At 51.5% G+C, this 21,858-nt stretch overlaps 1 protein-coding gene across 7 annotated transcripts; it reads right to left on the bottom strand.

Moving 5' to 3' along the window:
• Positions 1-12: 12 nt before the first annotated feature.
• Positions 13-21,652, bottom strand: LOC122389658 (C2 domain-containing protein 5-like). Of its 7 annotated transcripts, none has more exons than XM_043381875.1 (23): positions 21,464-21,652; positions 19,629-19,837; positions 18,800-18,965; positions 18,198-18,344; positions 14,975-15,191; positions 14,490-14,636; positions 12,759-13,487; positions 11,131-11,300; positions 9,991-10,152; positions 9,352-9,520; positions 8,782-8,929; positions 8,195-8,313; positions 7,051-7,135; positions 6,542-6,691; positions 6,182-6,284; positions 5,895-5,989; positions 5,128-5,226; positions 4,585-4,794; positions 4,202-4,304; positions 3,725-3,879; positions 3,285-3,413; positions 1,266-1,412; positions 13-921 (listed from the first exon to the last, which is right to left on the bottom strand). In XM_043381875.1, exons 2-23 carry the CDS (start codon positions 19,803-19,805, stop codon positions 850-852), a joined length of 3,699 nt encoding a protein of 1,232 aa, XP_043237810.1. In that variant the 5' UTR covers positions 19,806-19,837; positions 21,464-21,652; the 3' UTR covers positions 13-849. The 7 variants fall into 7 exon arrangements, with proteins under 7 accessions (XP_043237810.1, XP_043237811.1, XP_043237812.1 ...); XM_043381876.1 differs by having other exon boundaries at positions 21,469-21,652; XM_043381877.1 differs by lacking the exon at positions 12,759-13,487 and having other exon boundaries at positions 11,131-11,348.
• Between the last annotated feature and the right edge of the window lie 206 nt (positions 21,653-21,858).

Below are 21,858 nucleotides of genomic sequence, written 5' to 3'. Positions count from 1 at the left end.
TAAAAGAGCGTGTAGCGAAGGTAATATATTGCACTTTCGCGGCACGGCCGTCGTCACGCAATAGTGACTGGTCGTCAGGACAAGGCGACAACAGGCAGATAGGCCGGGCCGGCCGCACCATTTAGTGTTCCAACGCACCATACAGGCCCAATAGTATACCCACCGTACCGTATCGTAGCATATCGTACTATGCTGCACGGTGTATTACTATATCGTGTCATACAGTGCCGTACATTACGATATGCGGCACCGTACCAAACTGGCGTTGCGACGGTCGGCGCTCGATGTCTTTAATTGCATATACTGGTGCTAGTCTTTTCAACATTAACTTACGTTAACCATCGGACTCTTCTGGTCCGACGTCCTACATGCGTCAAAGAAGGCCCACATCTCAGTCTAACAGCCAACAGTCATGGCAACACGAGCCACCCTGGCCCGAAGGTCACTGACCAATCTACTCTGAGACAAATTCGCTGACTACACCATACCCGAAATTGAGCTCAACATGACACTCCGTTACTGCAAGGGACCCATAACATATTGAAGGCAGAACATTAAACCGTTCTATAATCACTCGCAATCGCAAATGCTTTCGATGGTAGACTATCAAAGGCGAGAACAGCGGAATAAACGGGGCACTTAACGAGTGAGCGATGGATGCTTCCGCGGTCACTAAGCCATCACGAAGCTCCACTGGCCGCTAATCTATCTTAGAAACAAACTTCGCTGGCCTGACTCACGCGGTCCCGTGGTCAGAAATGTCTTCCCGTGACCGTACCGGCGCGTTAACTGTCCCACTTCCCGAGCTGTGATATTGCGAGCCTCCACCGCTGCTGGTGGCACCCGTGTTCATCCGTCGTCGGACCGAGCGGCGTGGCCGACCAGCACTGCGTCGCCGCCGACATTGACAAGGCACTGCGCCTGCGGGGTGGAACGGGGGTGCCGTTAGAACTCTATCCCTAAACACCAATACACCGAATCTAGCCAATCGAAAGGCACACGAAAATAGTTCCAGTCGTCTTTTATTGACTGTGGAGAGACAGTCGCATTGGTATAAATGGGGTGAAAGCATATGTCGACTCTGAGATAATGGAATATGAAGTGATGGGTCCTGGGCACCACAGAAGATATGCGGACTGCGGCGATTCATGAAATCCACACAGCACAATTAAGACATGTAACGGACCTGATTCTTTGCAAAAGATTGACGGCAACCGGCAACTAAATTTTGTCACTTGTGCGGGTTTCGCAGCTGAGTAGCATACCTGGTTTTTGTGCGGGTTGGGCAGCAGCACACACTGCGACATGAAGTAGGAGACGAGTGCGTTCCCTCCAAGCGAAGTGACGTGTGCGCGAACCACAGCCAGCACCTCGGTGATCAGGTCCTGCATGAAGCCGTTCAGACCTCCCACCTGTCCCGAAAGAGGAAGACGTTAGTCAAGACCGCCTACCTCGCCGCCCAAACTGACATAGGCCAGTTCAATTCGGCATGTCCGGAAAAACGGACAAGTAATTAAGACAACCCAGCCTTGTCGCGCATACATACAGCGAAGTTAGTTTAGACCGCCATCGCAAAAAAAAATATAGGCACAAGGATCGGTCCACCTGGCCACAGAGACAGGCAAAAAGCCTGACAAAGGCGACGGGGATTGATTCGCTGAGTGGCATTACATATACAATCTTTAGAAACAAATATGGATTCTGGGTGGATTCGGGATTTTGAATACTATCGACGACATGGCTGCATTTTCTCACACCGGGTAAATTCCATCCTGCACCAGCTGGCACAACAGAAGACTGTTACCCGGACACCGGCGGCGTCATATCATCTATCTAAAACCCTTCACATGGCGACCATACGTGCCGCGCCGAGCCGGAGCCGGACAGGCCGGTCCACTCTGACAAATGACCTCGCTGTTGACGCGCCCGGAAACCCTATCGGCGGACCACCTGGGTCCCACATGGTCCGTGAATTTCGAAAACATCCGTGACTAGGGGAGGGGGGGGGGCGACTGAACAAGGGTAGCGTCTCCTACCATTAACCGGTGTCCACTTCAGCCCTCAGCAACCACTACGGCATTCCACGATAGGATCTTCAAAGGAGACCGCGACCACGTGGGCAGTAGGGGACACCTGAGCAAACAGCTTCGTCGGTGACAAACAAGAGGGTGGCTTTCGGGGCGGCCGACGCCTGGAGAAAGCGAGGGAGAGAAGATAAATGAAAGGAGGGAGGGAAATGGGAAAGGACAGCTGGGGTGGCAGGGAGCGGACGAGGGGGCGAGGGGAGAAGGGGTGCGATAAAAACAACCGGCAGGTGAGGTGACATTAGACTGTTGGCCAGATGAGGTAGAATATAGAAAAACAGGTCCGTCGTTAGCCGGAGCCCTGATCGGCGGCCTGCTAGTACTCTTGCCCGCGCTCACATACGTGCACGTTACCCCGGCAACGGGCTATTGACCAATGAGAAGCGAGGAAAGTGTTACGTCACTGCGATTTTTCATATACCTGTGCCCCCCGGACGTGACGTAGTGTGCTCGCGCGCGTGCAGGGTCTCTGCGATCGAAAAAGAGCGCTAGCAGCGCGCCACTCGACGCCGCAATTGTCAAAAGCGGCGTGTTAGTATGCTTTATTATGAATGATGTGTGTAAAAGTGAGTTTTAATGTTGTTTATTTGGAAGAAATGGTTGGAATAAATTAAGGTGTTTTTATTTCTGTTGGTTGGAGTTTTTATTCAAAAGATTTCGGTCTATACCATTGATATTTACTGAAAATACCTTCGCTTGAATAAATTGCAGATATTTGGCAACTGAAGTGTTAGGTAAGCCTAAATGATATGTAAAAAGGTAAGAGACACCCTGATTATCATTTGAGAAACGAAAATATATGAATTTTCCTTATAAGACTCGCTCCATATGCTACTCCGCGGTTTATGCCCCGAGGGTGTCCGAGGGTTCCCGTTAGTTTGTCGCTGGCGCTCGGCTCGCGCGCGAGCCGACGTCACCGCCTGTGACGTCGGCTCGCGAAATACGTCATACCCTGCACACAAAATAGCCGGCTGCCGAACAGCGCTCGGGTATTTGTTGTAGAATATAGGAAAAACAGGTTTGTCGGTAACCGGATATTTTTGGTCATGGGTCATAGCCGAAGGTTTTACCTTTGCAAAGGGCTGAACCACAGGCTTTCCGTGCGGCAAGTCGGCAAGACCACGTAGAACTTCATAACTCACACTTCAGCTATCGCCCGTCTGCCTGAAAAGCTACGAAGACAGCGCCACTCTGACTCACCTCTCTGAGTCCGGTGCACTCTCGAATGAAGAAGAAGTTGAGGTTGCCCAGCCAGCGCTCCACCTTTCCGCCGGTGACGTGCGGCAGTGGCGTAATAATGACATCATAGTCGCCGCGCCACAGTGAGTTCTGAACGAGAGGAGATGGAACAATGACGTCATAATGAACACTGAAAGTGCACGGTTAAGTTATCTCGGTAAACTTTGAACATACACACAAAAGCTTTGACTTCCTTCAATGCATTAATTTTCTTCCAAGAACATTGACTATATATTTTTTTCAAATAGCTTTCACTTGCCTCTGCTTGCAAACTTGAGAAGAACAGGTAAAAATAGGAGCGATAAGTTTGGATCACTAGATACACGCTGCTACATCCTCCAGAGTCCAGTCTTACACAACCCTCTCCCATGCCGCTTCCATTTCCTCCATCGCTCCCTCACCTGAGTTTTGAGCGCTCCGGTGACACTGCCGGCCCGGCCGGCCGACCTGTCTCCAACCGGACCCTCCCCTGTGCCGTCGGCTGAACCGTTCTCCGCGCCGGCCGAGCGCAGAGACGCCTGCTTGCTGAGAGGGGCGCTGACGCTTAGCGCCGCACCTAGGGAGGGGAAGCGGAGATGATACAGAACGTGATCAGTCTGCGAGGAGGAATATATTGACGGAAGTTGGTAGTGTAGTTGGGATATCAGGCATAACAAATTTACTTCCAGCCAGGACTTCAGATACTGTGCTGATGTGCGTTTCTGTTCGCTTGTATTCAACCTACATCGAGAAGTCCTAACGTTGATGCTCACCATTCAACCTTACCGGGATATGAACATCGACAAATAATCTGGCAAGTTGTTATCGGACAATTCAGAAAGCCAACAGAATCTCGAACTGACACCACGAGATATCATCCACCAGGCGGCGCCACGTACCATACACGGATATCTGGATTTCGTCGTCCTCGGGCAGATCGACACTGAACCGAAGGCCGCACAGTGCGCACGGCGCCAGCTTTCGCAGCTTGAAGTACAGACCCTGGTGGAATGGGACGGTGGGAGGGGTTAGACAATGCTCCTCGATCAGCTATAGGTCATTCCTTTCGGCATCCCACTTGATCTTATCAACATGCATCAACCTATGGCACCTGACCTCATCACCTCAGATTGCTCATTTCTGTATATTTTCCATAATACTATCAACCACCCCATCGCCACCCCTCCCAAACGTTCCACGACGCCCACCTGTATGCTTTTTCTCCACGGCCCATCGCCGCGCCTCCAACCATCCCAGCTCACCACGCTCCAACGGCGCCCACCTGAATGATTTTCTCGACAGTCTGCGCCAGCTGCCGGTTGGAGGCGCTGCTCAGCTTGGTCCGCACTATCCGCGTGAACAGCTGCCGGTCATCCAGCAGCAGTCGCTCCGGTACCCCGGGCACGCTGCTCGTCGAGACGAGGTCAAACAGCTCCGGTGGAGGTCGGCTCATCAGCATGGAGAGCAGGTCCGCATCCTCTGTGTCGTCCATCTGACAGAGACGTGTGAAAAGAGGTCACTAGTGGGCACTTGTAGAGGATCCATCACCACATACAGTACAAGTCACCAGAGATCACTTACGAATTACGATTACACTGCATACTCCAGCATGCTCACTGTTCAGTTCACAAGAGGTCACGACAGGTCGCCAGAAGTAAAAAGATATTCAGCATCGGCCAGTTATGCGCCTCAGCCCCATCACAACCACAGCGGTCAACACCTTTTTACAGGAGCACGGTACTCTGCCCCAGCCGGCACCCTAGTTAGGACCACAGATCAGTTATTGCGTTCCCACGGTCACAGCTCTACGGTTTCCCCATCCCACCTCCAGTATGCAGGCGTCCTTGTTTCCCGCTGCAAGGTCCAGCTCCGGTTTGTCCTCCTCGTCCTCTGATTCCTCGTCCGACGTCCTCCCACTCTCATCCTGAGGACAGGGGAGAGATATGATAAAATAAAGGGTTATAACATTCCTTTACAGGATGCAGGGTAGTACAGGATAGGGAAATGGAGGGGAAATGTCGGGTTCAGGGCATGGTAAGAAGCTGGGGATCTCCACTCCATTATGAAGCGGATATGTGCCATGCAATTACAGTATTGAGCAGTTACCAAGCGGGTCACGCAGAGTGCGACAGTCGAAAGGGGGAAAAGACAAAGGATGCCGGAACAAAGAACATTGAAAGCGCATTCAGAACGGCTCCGCTAGCGAACGAGGCATTCGACACAAAATGTTTCGGTGTGCATAAAGATATATAAATTTAATCTTAAAACGACCACATTATAACGCAGGTAATAACGATGAAAGCATTGGCTTTGCTGGCGCTGCTTCAATCCTTAATAGAAATCTGCGAACGCCTTGCGGCGTTCTATGCTGCGCAGAGGCCGTGCCACCTATTCATCTCATTCACAGGGCCTCACCCAGACTCAATGCGCCCGTCAATACCGGCCTGAGGCCGCCGGATCAAAACTAATAACGTCGCACCGGGCGCAATCAATGATCGACACGGGCGGACGGGGCGTCTATTGGCAGCGGGACGGGTCGATAGACGCCTGAGGCGCAGAGCGGCGTGGGGAGCGCGGTGAGGGCACACCTACCTGGTCGGAGATGTTGAACGCCTCCCGGTTACTGGCCACAGTCTCTGTGATCCGACGCTGCGTCTCGGCGAGACGGTCGGCGCTGTCATTAACGGCTGTGGATGCAGAAAGACGCGAAGGTCAGATAGAGCTCAACTAAGAAATAGGCATTGACAAACATACAAACAGACAATCAGGTCAAAACAAGCATGCAAATCTTATCAGACTCAGTCAGAAATAGAGACAGACACTCTGTCGTAAATACAAACCAGACATCCCTCCCACGACGTTGTCACCCCATCACTGACCTGATGTGACCCGAGGCACCACGGGCGGCGGCAGGGCAGACAGGTAGACGGCAGTCGCTGTGGCCACAGCCACCATAATCTCTTCACCAATCGACAGCTGAATCTGTGGACATAAAACGGGAGGGAGGGTTAGATTACATGGGGACGCGGGAGAGAGAGAGAGAGAGAGAGAGAGAGAGAGAGAGAGAGAGAGAGAGAGAGAGAGAGAGAGAGAGAGAGAGAGAGAGAGAGAGAGAGAGAGAGAGGAGAGAGAGAGAGAGATCATGCTTCGGGAATGAAAAAAAATTGTTCCAGCTACGCTCCCTTTTCCCTAAATAAACAGCAGCCTTTCGCTCATGTCAGATCAAACTTCCAACGTACCGTCAGGTCAAATAGCGCATTCATGCCGAGAATCCTGAGCTTGGTGAGCAGCTGCCGGTGCAGTTCGTACTCGAGGAACGGTAGTCGGTCAGAGACCTCCTTGGCCAAAACCTCAGACTTGACGTCGGCTTTTTCTCGACACACGCGGGCCTGGGGAAGAGGTGTAAATAAGAAGGCTCGTCATTTACAGAGCGTACACAGACTCGGGCGAGGCAGCGACGCGGACTTTGGAGGCTATATTACTGAAATGATATGCAAGTAAAAAAGAAAGTCCATAAGTGTTTCAAGAGCTACGGAAAGTGACACATTCACTGAGATGAGATCTCGACCCGTCTTCTAGTTGACCCCGCTAATGATTCAACTAAAATCGCTATAAATTGAGATGCCGTCATCCGGCGTCAAACGGCCCTTACTTGGACCAGCCAGCCGTGGCCGGTAACCGGCAATCTCCCCGGTGGTTCAATAACAAATAGTCACACGTCACGAGCCTCAGCGCCTGCGCTCCTCACCTGAACGAGACAGCCGCGTCCGGTGACGGGCAATCCTCCGGGCGGCTCGATGGTGCTGAACACCACGTCCGGCACCTTGCTCTTCCTGGAATCACGGCCAGAAGGGTACGGTTACAACTTCGAACCTCGTCAGACTCCCGGATGTTACCGTCAACCCTCGTGTTACCGACAGCCGGAAACTGCAGACAACGCCGACTCAGTACAGCATCGCAAACCGTGTAGACTGCGCGCGTCAGTCATAAACAGAAAACTGCATAGGACCCACGACAAATCGACAAATAAAAGATTAAATTTGCACCCTCATATTTTATTTTTCGTTGGAAACTGGTGTAAGGGGTTGTGATGGGCGGGGAAGCCAGCTGTGGCAAGGATTTTTTTCTCCGAACAACGGTTTCCGAGATATAGCCTCGGGCAATTCCTGGAGGTCGCGCTGCAGCCCTATGTTTGGCGGCCTATAACTCAGAAACTATCGGTTTTCTACGATAAAAACTTTATATGGTTCAACTCACAATCAGCCAACAAACATTTTGGCTATCTCTGATTTTCAATTTTTGAAAATTTTGATCACGTGACCTTTTGACCCATTTTTCGAAGAGTGACCTTGATATTTTCCCCACTGAAAGTTGCAATTTTGTCTGATGACGATTAAAGCCTTATCAATTGTCATTCATATGCGAAAATAAAAAAAGTGGATATCGCCCTGCGTTGACCTCAGGTCAGGTCATTTTTATGACCTGTCCATTATTACGAGCGGGAGCGACAGCGAGATCTCGAGAATAAAGCAAGATAGCGACAAGCGGTAAACGTTGCAGGGTACAAACGGATAAGGTCTATAATTTTTACTGAGGTCATTTTCAGGTCAGGTCAAAGATGACGTCACAGGAGCAAAAAGGAAGTCAAAATTGCGGCACTACATATATATGAAGTTTTTCTCGAATAACTTTCAAGGTATCCCAGCTAGGAACAAACCAATAGCACCATCGTGATCCTCTCGTCGATCCGCATCGAAACATATGTATGTTGACCTCGAAAGGTCGAAAGGTCAAAAGTTGACCTTAGGTCACGTGACGAGCGGGAGCGAATAGGCGAGTTATAACCTAGAAAAAGGCAGTCAGTACCACCCTGTTGACGGTCCCGTACATACCTACATACGGCGCAGTTGAATTGGAGCGCCGACGCGGGCGCGCTGCCCTGGCTGTACGGCAGGTGACACGGGGCACAGTTGGACACGGACGAGTCGGGCTCCTCCAGAATCACCAGGGCCTGTGGCGAGAGCATGGGCGATAGAACATGTTGAATAAGCACCGGGTGGCTGTATTTAGGTGGCTGTAAAACAGTCAACTATATTTAGTAGATGAAAAGAGCCGACATAAAATAGTATGGATGCTGCTGGCACATTGCAGAAAGCAGAAGGGCTTTGAACGATATTACCAGCAAGTAGTAATTCCGTAAATATGCTAGACAAATCAGGGTAGCAGCACCCTCGACATCTGTCTGTCTGGTATGGTATAGCAGTCTGCCTCACTCATACCTGGCTGGTCGATTTAGCAGCCACCCTCGGCGTATCTGGACAGTATAGTTTATCCGCCACCCTCGTATCTGCCTGGTAAAGTTATCCTTTTTTTGGGGGGGGGGGGGTTGGCCCTTTCGGTCTAATGAGACCAACCAAAGTTACCAAAGTTATCCATCGCTTTCGTATATTGGTAGTAAAGTGATCCGCCACGCTCGTACCTGGCTGGTCAGACTGGCGTCCAGTCGCAGTGCGGACCGCACCTCCCGGGAGTCACAGCGGGCGGCCGCCAGTGGCTCCGACAGACCCAGCGCGGCAAAGTTGACCGTGGCAGCCGTGCCATAGGCGCTCAGCACGCATACGTCATCCCTGAGGAGGGGAAGGGTGGAGGTCAGACCCGTGCCATAGGCTAAGCACACATGCGTCATCCCTGGGAGAACCGCGGAGAGACCGATGTTTTGATGGGTCATTGTATCAGCCGCTGCCTGATTAGATATAATCGGAAATAAAATTCGCTCCTTCCGCTCGTTGGAATGGCCGCGGCTCTTTCACGTCCCTGTTTAGCCTTTACGGCAACATTAAGTCTGTCAGTTACTTTGCACACATGAACAAGCAAATGCGAATTACAAACGGACTGATTTTGCATTGAGCTTAGGTATCCGTCTGCAAAATGCAGTTATTTACTTCCCTCATCACTTTGTGGTAAGTGATCTAAAGTAGCGAGGGAAAAAGTTTCTTTTAATCATCACTGCTACAAACCTCTGATCACATTTCACGCCACAATTCCTCACCAGATGGTGGTGGCCTCTTCATATCCCAGCACGACGTTGCAGGCCAGTGACTTGCAGTGTGAGCGGACCTCAGTCCGGACCTCAGCCCACCAGGCGTCCCGCGTCTCACTCTCCTCAGGGTGGTGGATACGGTCGAGAAGCTTCACGGAGCGGGCGCTCACCGTGCCGCCTGCGGATGGGGTCGGAGGGAAGGGGTTTGTTTGTTAATTGGGGCTTTAGGGCGCGCCGACTTCTAAGGTCATTTTACGCCCGAAACGATGCTAGAAACGACAACGCGATATAACAAGTAGGACGGCGATATAGTAGGAGCGATGAGCAGTCAGCATAGATGTAGACAAGGTGTCTGGGAGAAGGCTAAGCAAAGCAGAGACTCAGATTAAAACATCATACCAAGCAACGAAGGATTAGGCACCAAAAGTCACCGATTGCTTGAGGCTACTTGGCTTGAGAAAATATTTGATAACATTGTTCCAACATCCATCGGAAGTCTAACTCAAGAATGGCGAAGTTGAGGGTTACGGGTACTGCGACCCATTCAAGAAAAATCCCTCCTATACCTCCAGTCGACTCCACACTGAGTGAAGATGCACACCCAGTGGATGCATAAAGTGTTACAATCCCGCCCCCGTCCCAACTCACCGATATGCGTGATGAACCCTGACGGAAAGGTGCGCAGTGTGATGAAGGGGAACTCTGCCGACTCGTAGTTATCCTGCTGCTGGCCTCGCTGTTGGGCTGACGTGGTCACCAGCTGGGCCAGTAGCTTCGTGTCAGCGCCGCTGGACGTGGTGCTGCTTGGGGCTTTAAGGGGAAGGAGGGGAGGCGTAAGACAGCAATCGGTGGACGTAGTGCTGCTTGGGGCTGTGAGGGGGAAGGGTCAAACGGCGGGCGGCGGGCTAAGGGCTGAAGGCTGAAAGCTCGTGGATGAGAGGGGGAGGGCGAGAGTCGGACAAGGGGAGACGGAGGACAGGCGACGTACTGCCCAAAACCGTGGCCAGTGGGAGACACCATTTCAGGATTCAGAAGGCAGATGATGTGAGGGATAATAGACGGTGGATGGTGGAAAAAGCAGGACTGTCGATGGCCTTCACTATATAGCCTTGAGCACTCGGCAATACGAGCGAGTAAAGCCCTCTGCAAACTGCGTGGTAAGTATTCTTTTTTTCGACAAAACCGAGAATATCGCGGATACTATGCTATCGGTCACTAGGAAATCGTAACAGCAAAACGCGCGAGACTCCGCATCTTAGATGGGCATTACCATCGTATTCATTTTCCATCCAGTTTGGCAACAAAACTCAAAAGTTTATATTTTACCCCCAAAACAAACTGTTGCATTTTGTTGCCACACAAAGCATATACTTTGTTTAGTGATAGACCCAATCGAAGGAGTGGAGCATGGTGCCTCTATTTGCAATGAATTCCGACCGACAGATCACATAGTCCTTGAGTTATTACCGGTTTTGTCGAAAAAAGAATACCTACCACGCAGTCTGCTGAGGGCTGTACCGTGATTTCACCTAGAAATCAAGTTATATAACTATATTACAGCTGATTATCCAACACCTAATACCGAGGTGGGTTATTACTGTACATACAATACAACTGCATATTAGGTATGTGCAAATATACAACTGTACATGTAGAATACATACGTTATACAGTATACACAGTAGTGATATGTTGTAATGATGAGGTGTCCACATGTAAAAAACATTTTTGAAGAAAAAAACGTTTACATCCGTGGGTGTCATACCAGTACAGCTACTATTCTCTCACCTTTGAAGTTGGTATCGTTTTCCAGCGAGCGGCTGAGCTTGTCACCGGAATCACTCCCCTCTACCGAAGTCGTATGGGCGGCTGGGACTCCAACTGGCGCTCCGGCTGACGCTCCAACTGACGCTGCGGCTGGCGCTCCGGCTGCTCCAACGGCGGGGACAGAGGCGGCACTGGCGGCAGCGGGCGGCTGCGGAAGGTGGGGACTACCACACGGGTCGCTGCAAGACGAACGAGGGCCATCAGCGCGCCGGTCGGTGCCCGCGGCCCGGTACGGCGAGCGGCGCTGTCGCGGGGCGCCGCTCGCACTCACGCGAGAGGAGGATGACCGGCCGGACAGGCGCGGGGAGGGGGAGGGAGACGGGCGGGCGGCGGGAGTGGGACAGGATGGGCGGGACGGTACCGGAGGGGGAACCAGGCGGTCCGGGGAGGGGGCCGTCACCGGGGGAGTGGGGGACTCCACCAGCAGCGACACCATCTCAGGAGAGCGGACCAGCTGACCGGGATCACAGGAGCCCTCGTCAGAGCTGGCATCCCAGCGCGCTGTGGGCGACAAGGCTTCAACGGCGACTGCCGGGAGGCCTGTCAGCGCAAGTAGCTGTTCAGAGGAGACACTGTGCAGTGAGGCCATCTCGGGAGCGCCCGGTAAACTGAGGGGATCGTCCTCAGCCAGGCCTAGCGTCACGTCTGATACGCTGTGGACTGACTGGAGCGACTCCAGCGAGGCTAGGGCCGCTAGTTCTGGGTCCTCAGACATCATAGAGGCTAGTGACGGGTCCGGAGCGAAACCGGTGCGGGCACCAGCGCCGATCACCACCTCTGGCGCCGATACGACGTGTCGCATAACGCGGCGTGGAGGTGTCAACCGGCCAAAAAGATCCCTTCGTCTCAGACAGTCGTCGCCACCGCTCGACGTCGTCGACCCGGGCTCGTCCGGCGCCGGTGAGGCGAGGTTATCAGAGCTGTCCAACTGAGAGACGACCTCCAAACTACCGGCAGCCGAGCCGGGCTGACTGTCATCCGGACACCACATAATATCGCCGCTACTGTCCCGCTGAGGAAGCCGGGAGGCAGCGGGGGTGTTCTCGTCAGACAGCAGCGTTTGAACGTCACCACTGCGACACACGATCCCAGACTGTCGGAATAGTTCACTGACTGTGGTTGGGAGAGCCCCGCGCGACGATCCGTCCCCACTGACGCTAGATGCGGGAGCCTCATGGGTCGAGCCGCCAGCTGGCGAGGCAACCATTGTCCCCGAGGACCGGACACTGGCTGACTCGGGTTTGGACGAGGACGGAGAGAGGCCTCCCGAAGGAACTGGAGATGGATGAGGGGCGGGGCACGCGTCGCCGGACCGATCATCCTCCGTGTTAGTTAAACGGGCCAGACTATCACCACTGTCGGGGTATAGGGAGAAAGTCACAGGCGCACAAACACCAGAACTCTCGTCGTTAGAAAGACTATCCGAACTATCAGGGTACAGGGTGAACTTGACTGGGTACGGTACCGGGTTATCCAGGTTGTCTAGGTAATCCTGTGAGAAGCTCTCAAGATCTAGCACTGGTTCCTCGTTGTCATCGCATGCATTATCGGTGCTCAGGCTGGGATAGAGAGACGCTACCTCTACTAACATGTTCATGCTGGAAATGTACACCACGTCATGCGCGCTGAGACTGTCCAGGGCCAGCTGGAGCGTGGAGTTGGGGATGTCGGTGCTGCGCCGCTCCGCCTCGTCGCCCGTCTCGCTGGCTGTGTCCTCCGAGGAGCTGATCACCATGACAGGCCGCTCGCGCTCGGCGTCACCACCGTCATCACCATTCTGAGTAACATCGTCACCAGTGGCATCACCCTCAGCATCACCAGCATCATCATCATCACCATCTTCAACTGTGTCTTCGCCAGGTTCACTGGGATTCTCACTGTCATCACCATCATCGTCGCCGTCTTCCAAGGCGCTTCCAGCAGCCTCGCTCACCGAGTTTAGCGAGCCCAGTCTGCGAGGAGTTCCATCACAGGACGACGTCAGTCTCCGCCGACGGCCGGCGGGTCGGGCTTTCTTCTCATACCTCGCTGCAGCCTCGATCACCGGCTGGAAGTTCGGTGTACTAAACGCCTCTCTACTGAGCGCTCGCGCGCCGGTGCGACGCGAGCCGCGACGTCGGAAACTCAGTCTGTCTTTCACGAACTGGTGGGCGGCGGCTAGGATGCCTCGCGAGGCGGCCGGCGCCGGCGCGGCGAACGGTCGCGGTGAGGGCGGAGTCGCCGGAGGCTGCTCCTGTTCTGGAGTTGCCGGCATCAGCTGTACGGACGGCACGGGACGGAGACCGGCCGACGCGGCGGCGGAGCCCTCGACCGCAGAGCTGCCGGATACCCAGAGAGGACACGGAGCCACTCAGCAGACACAGCCACAGAGAGACCCAGAGAAAACTCGGCGGCGGAGCAGGGGAAGCACCAGGCGCGAACGGAGCCGGCCAGCGAGCGACGCTAGCCGTGAGGGGGTGCGGGGAACTGACATCATGCAGAAGAGCTTTAGAGAAACAGTGATGGAAGCTGGGTCCGATCGTGCCTGGTGACCTCCAGTGCTTCGCCGCGTGTTCCCAAAGCCAGCCCGTGAACCCCGAACTGCCCAGAGCGACAGCAGAAACAGTGCACACTGCACGCTATACAGTGCATTGAGCAAAGCGCCAACTCTAGCATACAATTATGAGCCCCATAATAAAAGCACAGAGATGATCATATATGCATTCATGGCTTGGTGCCATTATAGACAACCCCAAATAGAGCAAAGACCCTGAGACGTGCAGAGCCAAAACAGACACATTCCAAGCAACAGAGTGAGATAAAGCCAGACATGAAAAAGCACCCCAAAGACAAGACAGAGGAATATTAAAAACAAGCCCAAGAAAACCAACATAAGAAAGGAACCCTTTATTGACACTGCCCAGTCACCAGGGCAGACTTAGGTAGTCTTCAAGCTAAAATTCCGAGACGCTAGCGTGGAATCCGTGATAAGGAAATTCTGGCATATCGCTACGTTACTAGCGGATCAACGGAACCTTACCTCAACGAAGTCAAAGAAAGGATGATTCCGAAGGATAGGATATTGAGCTATGAATACAGTAACTACGATGTGGAAGCTACAATGCGATAGGTATGATATAAAGAAGCTGAAGTCATAATTATAATATGTCTAGGCTCACTAAGGCTAGTTAAGTACATCTAGCTGCAATATCATATATCCTTCTTTTGACAGGTAAACGGTCCATCTAGTGCAGTCCAGGGAGCTGTGATAGGATCAGCTGGGAGAGTCAGCTCAGTCAGTCTGCCGCCAACTGGGGACTGTAGAGTTGACTGCGACTCACCTGTCCCGGTCCCGGCCGCTGCCCGGCTGGCGACTGAGCGGACTGGGACTGCTGGGGCGCGCCTCAGTCCGCACCAGACTGACGGCCGTGCCGATCCCGCGCACCACGATACCCGTCTCGCCCTCCAGATCAAAACACTGACGGTACCTGCACGGAGAACAGGAGAGAGAGGCATTAAAAACACGCGAGATAATAACAACCGGCCGGTAATGATCAGATAAGCCCACTCTATCGATATACAACAGCCGGCAGCGGAAAAAAACACCTAAGCCAGAGTTCATGATTTCCTCCCAAACCCACTCCATAATAATAACATTCTGGATCAATAAAGCTGCTAGGTATCCCTCATCCTGAGCTTTGTAAATAAGCCAAGCTCTGCTTGTTTTGTACGTCACTATTTCTTAACTCAAGAAAAGATAAGACCCACGAAGCTCTCCTTTCGTAATTCACAACAAGCCCGAAACAGCAGCCTGCCATTCACCCACCCAATGACGGCGTTCCCTCCGGCCTCGATGACATTCACTCCAATCCTGCGCTGCACCTCTCCCGACAGCTTGGAGAAGAGCGTCTGTCGCGCCTCGTTGGACGCCCGGGGAGTGCGGATCTTGTCAATCCACTGGTACTCGGGGTCATCATTCACCACCAGCTCGTGCACAAAGCCCAGCATGGCCTGTACGCAGTGGCCAGCAGGCACACACGGACCTGGGGAAAGCACACGGGAGGTGAACTTAAAAAAGGCATCGTAAAATAGATAATGTGAGAACTATAGAGAAAGACAACTAATAACATTAATTCACTAACAATGACAAGTATTTGCATCATTTGCTTTAGCGATACCCTATTGGCACATACGCACTCAGCCTAATGAAAAACAACATCTCTGGGATGGTTTAAATACTTTGTATTTGTATTTGTATTTGACAGTTAAAACACTCTCCACAGTAAAATGGCTATTCCGAGTGTCGCGTCACGGTTAAAAGGAAAAACAAGTTAAGATACACTCATCAATCACATCAAACAGAACACAATTCAAATCACACATTCATCCTTAATCACGCAGATACAACTCGGAAACAGAGCGTTTAAAAGCTCCCAGAGGGAGATGTCTAATGTCATGGGGCAGACGGTTGTACAACTGGGCTATGCTGTAGAGCAGGCGCCGCCTCCCTGCTTCGGTTCTCACGCGTGGGAGAGACAGATCAGTGTCCCGCCGGGTTGAGCGTGAGCGAAGGGAAGAGTTGGCCAGGATTTGGGAGGACATAGTATCCGGCTCTTCGGTGCAGCGTATTTTGTGAAGGAAGTTAAGAGAGTGGATTTCGTACAACTGACGGGCGGTAGGCCAGCCCAGTTCCTCTCGCACGTCCGATATGTGGTCAAATTTTCTTCGGCCGGACACAACGCGCAGCGCAAAATTGAGAACTTTTTGGAGGCGTTGTGTGTTTTTGTCCGACCCGTTTCCATAAACCGAGAGACAATATCGGACGTGCGAGAGGACCAAGGCGCTGACCACGGTTGGCAGAAGTTCACAAGGGATGTGGTGACGCACGTGGGACAGCCCAATGAGGATACCGTTGCATTTTTGGACGAGGGCCGATACGTGAGCGTCCCAGGTGAGGTGCTTGTCGAAAACCACGCCAAGGTTCCTCACCGTGGGGCCCTCACGGATCGTGTCCTCACGGAACCGAATTGAGATGGGATCCAGGCTGCGGCAATTTTGGCGCGAGCCAAAAACGATGAGCTCAGTTTTAGCTGTGTTAACTTTTAAGCCGTTGGTATGAAACCAGCATCAAAAGAGTCCAAAATTTGTTCTAAAGTGGCGATGAGATGAGGGAGGGAATCTTTTTTGCCAGAAAGTAGAATTTGGGTATCATCAGCGTACTGCACCACGTGCGCCCCGGGAGCGAAAAGAGGGAGGTCATTGGCAAATATTTGGAACAGGAGCGGGCCCAGCGAGGATCCTTGGAACACGCCGATAGGATTGGGTAGAGGATCGGAGAGGACTCGGTTTCCTCGCCCGTCAGTTGTGCAAACTGATTGGGAATGGCCACGGAGGTAAGAAGAAAACCAGGTCGGATCGATAGAATAGGTTTGAAGTTTGGATAGAAGCTTTGAGTGGTCGATGACGTCAAAGCATTTGGAGAGATCGAGGAGACATAGGAGAGTGAGTTCCTGACGGTCGGTGGCAGAAAGGATGTGATCGGATACGGTGGCGAGCGCGGTTTCTGTGGAGAGACAAGAGCGGAAACCGTGCTGGGATGAGGAAAATAGATGGTTGCCAGACATGTAGGTGTACAGCTGCTGCTGAGCAACTTTTTCTACAAGTTTGGCAAAGGCAGGAACAATTGAGATAGGTCGATAGTTGGATGGATCAGTAGGATTGCCCGCTTTGTGGATGGGGTGGACGATAGAGTGCTTCCAGGACGCGGGAAATTCACAGGTTGTGAGACAGGTGTTGACAAAGTAGAGAAAGACGTGACCGATGGAGTCGAAACAGAGGCGTAGGATCCGGATGCTGACACCGTCGGAGCCGGAAGAAGAGGAATTTTTCATGGAAAAAAGGACACATCGGAGAGAGTGAAGGGAAATAGGTTGTAAGGTGAGTGCACAGGCGCCTACTCTAGGTAGTCTGCAAGGAAGAGGAAGGGGCTCCCCCCTGTCTCGGACCTCAGCCGCGACCCGAGGGCCGACCCCCACAAAGTAATCGTTCAGCTCGTTGGGGGTGGCCTCAGGCACGACTCGCTGAGTGGACCTCTTGCCCTCGATCACCTGCCGAAGGTTACGGAAGGTGGAGGCCGGACCCTGCCTCCTCACCCGGCTGGCAATGTCGTTTTTAACGTCACGACGTATAGCAGATTTTACTTGTTTGTCCAGGGCGAGGAAGGCAGGAGTCCGGCCCTCTCGGGCAAGAAGTCCACGGCGCCGTGCCATGAGTCGCAGGGTGGTGTCCGAGGCAGGGGGTGCAGAGGGGTTGCGAATTTTGAGACACCGTAAGGGAGCATGAAAGTCCAGGATAGGTAAGAGTAGCTCAGTAAAGGCAGCCCACTGATCCGTCAATCCCACACGCGAGAAAACCGCGCTCCAGTCGGTGTGACAGAGCGAGTCATGAAAAACAGCGGTATCGATGCGGTCAAGGCGTCTAGAGTAGACAATGTTGGGTCGTGCTCGAATCTTTGGTATGGTAAGACGTGCTATGATAAAAGAGTGATCACTGTATGGACATGACATAACACATACATCCTGGACTAAAGTAGCGCAATCTGATATGAAAACGTCTAAAAGTGATCCGGTTCTAAAAGTTGACTGGTTGACAAACTTTGTGACGCAGCCGCCGGCAAAACCTCGCGACTGTCGCGAGCGCTGGCAATGTCCTGTCGTTCCCGTGTACAAGTAGAGTAGAGCCAAGGGCGTGAGGCGATAGGTCAACTTCAACCCGGGACGAACCGAACTCTGCCTTGGGCCGCTGCCAGGGACGTAACTACGATCACCAGCTCGGTGAACGATACATTCTACCCGGGTGATTTGCTACTTATGCTCGACGCAGAACGATACACGGGAAAAGGAACAGATACTAAATTAATTAGAAAATTGGATGCATATCTTTTTAGAGCGCATCTAGCTAGTTTTACTCTGGCCTAAACAAATGTCATCGAGGGAATGTCCGATTAAGCAAACGTACGTGACATCGCCGAGCAACCACCATCCACTCACTGGAGAAGTACTGCACACCGCAGGACGAGTGTCTGAACTTGTTAAAGTCACTGAAGAGGTCCACCTTGACCATGACATTGACCTCTCCGCGGATACCGTGCAGGGTATCGTAGATCGGAATCCAGCCAGAGATCACGGAAGGTCCGCCTGTGGGCGAGGTTACCGTTAGAAGCGAACAATACAAAGATCATACAATTAACAAGCGATGTGTGAGATGCAGCCATACGCAACGGTGAATAAAACATCAGGGGAACATAAACATTTATTGCTAAAGGACATTGGACAAGTGTGTTGAAATCGGTAATGGATTAACGTCGAAGATGTTGAATTATTTAACTGAAATAATTAATGGCTGCAATCAATAACAGACACAACGCAAACGAACGGAATTTCCGACATTTAAAGGCGCACAGTCCTAACGAGCTTTCGTAATGGCTCTATGTGTAAACCATCAGCATAAGCTAATATTTTCAACACAAATGCAGCTAGCAAAGCGAATAGCTGAAAACATTCGAGTGAAGCGCAATATGGTTTGGGATAGTACATTTACGATAGGTACGCAACTATGCAAAGTACAGCGGGGAGAACTGAGGACTGCCGACCTGCGGACCCGGCGGGCGCCGTGTCGGCGCGGCTGATGAGCTCGGGAGCCAGCAGCGGACTGAGACTCAGGTACACCTTGCCTATGGCGTCGTGGGCAGAGTACGTGTCGTGGTCCATTACACGGATCTGAAGAGGCTCGTCCTGCAGCTCGGCGTCGTCCTGAACCTACAGACACATAAGCAGGCAGGCGCGGTGGAGGGTGTGAGTGGGAGCACTGAGAAGTATGGGTTAGCGGGTGTCAGAGAAGGAACGAGGACCCTGGGGTCAGCCAGTTATGGAATATCATCCAGCAGAGAGTTGTCCTGTGCCTAGAAACAGCCCGGCATATCGGTAACGGTCGGGAGATGGGATATGAACCCCATGGAGTGGGGTTATTGATCGATGGGGCAGGAGCATTACAGTTGGTCACTTAGTGGATGGGCGGGAGACTCAGCAGATCAATAGACATCATTGTATCTCCAGTTGTCCATGGAAAAGCCAGTAGGCTGTCGCTCAGAAAACTTGGTATTCAACGAACAGACATTCTCCGTACAAGTGTAAGTAAAAGTAATATGATAAGACATTTTTACTGCGTAAGTTGGCGATTTAACAACGCCGACTGCTTATCAAACTTCCTCGAAAGCATAACACATAACATATCCAAACAGAAACAGATTAACTTACCGGGAAACTCTCACCTCAACCGACACCAAGAGGCATAAGCACTAAGCAGTATGTATTTAACGTGTGCATGCGTTTGACACTGAGCAACTAGCCTCGGTTATCGCGGATGTTCTATGGATGTTTAATACAATACAATACACACCAGGCAGCGCCACTATGTCCTACCTCGAACCGAAACCAGTCCGAGTTCCACTGGGGATTCAGCGAGCGTCGGCACACGTCTGTCTTCTGCGTCACCGTGCCCAGCCGGATCTCGACGAACGCGTCGGTCGTGTCGTTAGCTCGGTCCATGACCGGTAGGTTCCGTCCGGCCAGCACCCGTACCTTGACCTTGCCCGGCATGGTGGGTCTGCAGGCAGCTCCTCAGCTGGAGACTGCGGAGGGAGGGATGTTAAGAAACAGAGTAATGCTGAAGTGTGGTGATGTGAATTGTGAGAGGCTGAGGTTACAGAGCAGTCAGCAAGGCACTGACATGGATTGGAATACTTCATCCATGGCACTGATTATGCTTATGGAGATTTTACTTATAAATTTAGCTCAAACAGTTTAATGGGCATTGGGCAGATTGACAGCCACACTCCATACTAAAAAAAAAAAACTGTGAGCAGCTATTTATGCACCTTAAACTTTGAGCTCTACCTGTACTTGGGTTGGCATTTGGCTGTACTGAATACTGATATTTACTAATGAGTGCATTAAAAAAAAATCACTGTACACTTGGGGGGCAGATTGATGTTCCACCACTCCCTACCCATCAGGCTCCCATGGCTCAACACTGGCAGCGGCCAGTGGCAGCACTGGCACCACTGGCACTGGCAGGCAGTGCTGAGCAGTGCTGAGGGCAAGCAACACTGGCAGCGGCCAGTGCTGAGCCATTGGGAGCCCGTCGCCCGATGGGTAGGGAGTGGTGGAACATCAATCTGCCCCCGAGTGTATCTATTGAGCTTTTTTTGGTCACTGTATATTTCATCAGCAATCTGCTGATTTTCCATACATGGAAAGTGTCCACCTATCTCAGGACCTCATTGGTGATAAGCATAAACCAGTAGGTACCACCAATGAGAAACTGAAAAATTGTAGCATGATGTTAAAAGGAAATTGCTAGTGAACGGCCCTCGGTAAGTTATTTACAGCGCAGCAATTCACAGACAATCACTAGGGGAACAGTCAAGAGATGACTGATTTTCATCAGTATTTTATCACTTCTTTTTATGGTGCTTCAGCTTCTACACCTAATCAGTATGCAATGACTCTGCAGTTACTTCTGCCGTGCAAAGGCAAAAACCATTATGTCGGGTCAGAGGCCATTCCCTCAGGTCAGAGGTCACCCGAACATAATGGGTTTTGCCTTTATACGGCAGACTTAGTCATATTACACACCCAGACCGGAAAAAATAGGTACAGCCTACAGGTCTCACTGGTTTTAGCGGTAGGTTTTGCACCTAGAAAATTTACTGTACTTCAGGCTATATCTTCGTCGTCTTAAGCTTCTAAGTATTGAAGATGTGATCGGCTTGTTGGGTAACAAGCCGGCCATGATCGTGTAAAATGGTCTCATGGTAGATCGATTAGTTCCTGAGATATAACCAGAAATGTAAAAGTGCAAAACCTACCGCTTAATCTCGCGAGACCTGTACATGTTACCATTAACATAGGTATACAGCGACCGGCAGGCAGCGTAACAAAATTATGACGCAGCATCCGCGTAATTACGTCTGCCAAAATTTTGGTGCACAGGTGTATCAGTCTCTGAGGCATCCTGCGTAGTGTATGGATTTTTCCAATCTGGTTACACACCACCTACACCGCATAGAGCAGTTTCGAGTCATGTAGAGAGCTGTAATAACAGTCATACATACGTCATGACCAAAAGTAGAAAGTACCTTCATGCAGTATGCTTGAAGCAGGGAACTGTCACAAATTCTGCAAAATGATGAAAAGCAGTGGTAGAACAGCAATAACGTCCTGCCAAGCCAAAGCCCATGCCCACATAACCTCACCTTACCTCCAGCAGAAACAAATGTCCAATTGTGATTGGATATTACAGGATACCGATATCACAATAATTATGCCCAATGCTTTTACATATCATATCCTTGGCTACATATAATATTCTCCCCAAAACGCCAAATATCTCTCAACATCGGACTCAAAGCGCTGGACTCTATGGGCCTGTTCCAGCGCCTCCAGTAGAAATTCTTGACTGGAGGCTCTACCAGAGGTTTTACTGGAGGCGCTGGAACGCAATCTGGAGATTTCTGGAGATTGGCATCACATATACCAAAAGAATGACGATTGTTCTCTCTTGAAACGCAAAATTTGTCTTCAATTTTATTAAGAAAGATTAACAAAATTGTAGCAATGTAATATTCTTTACATTCAAGTAGTAAAATAA

Source organism: Amphibalanus amphitrite, unplaced genomic scaffold (assembly GCF_019059575.1).
Source record: "Amphibalanus amphitrite isolate SeventyFive unplaced genomic scaffold, NRLGWU_Aamphi_draft 000367F_arrow, whole genome shotgun sequence".
NCBI classification, from domain to species: domain Eukaryota; kingdom Metazoa; phylum Arthropoda; class Thecostraca; order Balanomorpha; family Balanidae; genus Amphibalanus; species Amphibalanus amphitrite.
The sequence above is the reverse complement of the archived record's forward strand: the minus strand, read 5'-3'. Positions and strand labels throughout refer to the sequence as shown.

Excerpts from the sequence above, each read along its gene's own strand:
- LOC122389658 (XM_043381874.1), bottom strand. The coding sequence starts at position 19,805 with ATGCCGGGCAAGGTCAAGGTACGGGTGCTGGCCGGACGGAACCTACCG. Across the intron at positions 7,136-8,194 it reads TTCAACTGCGCCGTATGTAG|GAAGAGCAAGGTGCCGGACG; the intron begins GTATGTACGGGA and ends CCGTGATTCCAG. Across the intron at positions 5,990-6,181 it reads GGTGCCTCGGGTCACATCAG|CCGTTAATGACAGCGCCGAC; the intron begins GTCAGTGATGGG and ends CTGCATCCACAG.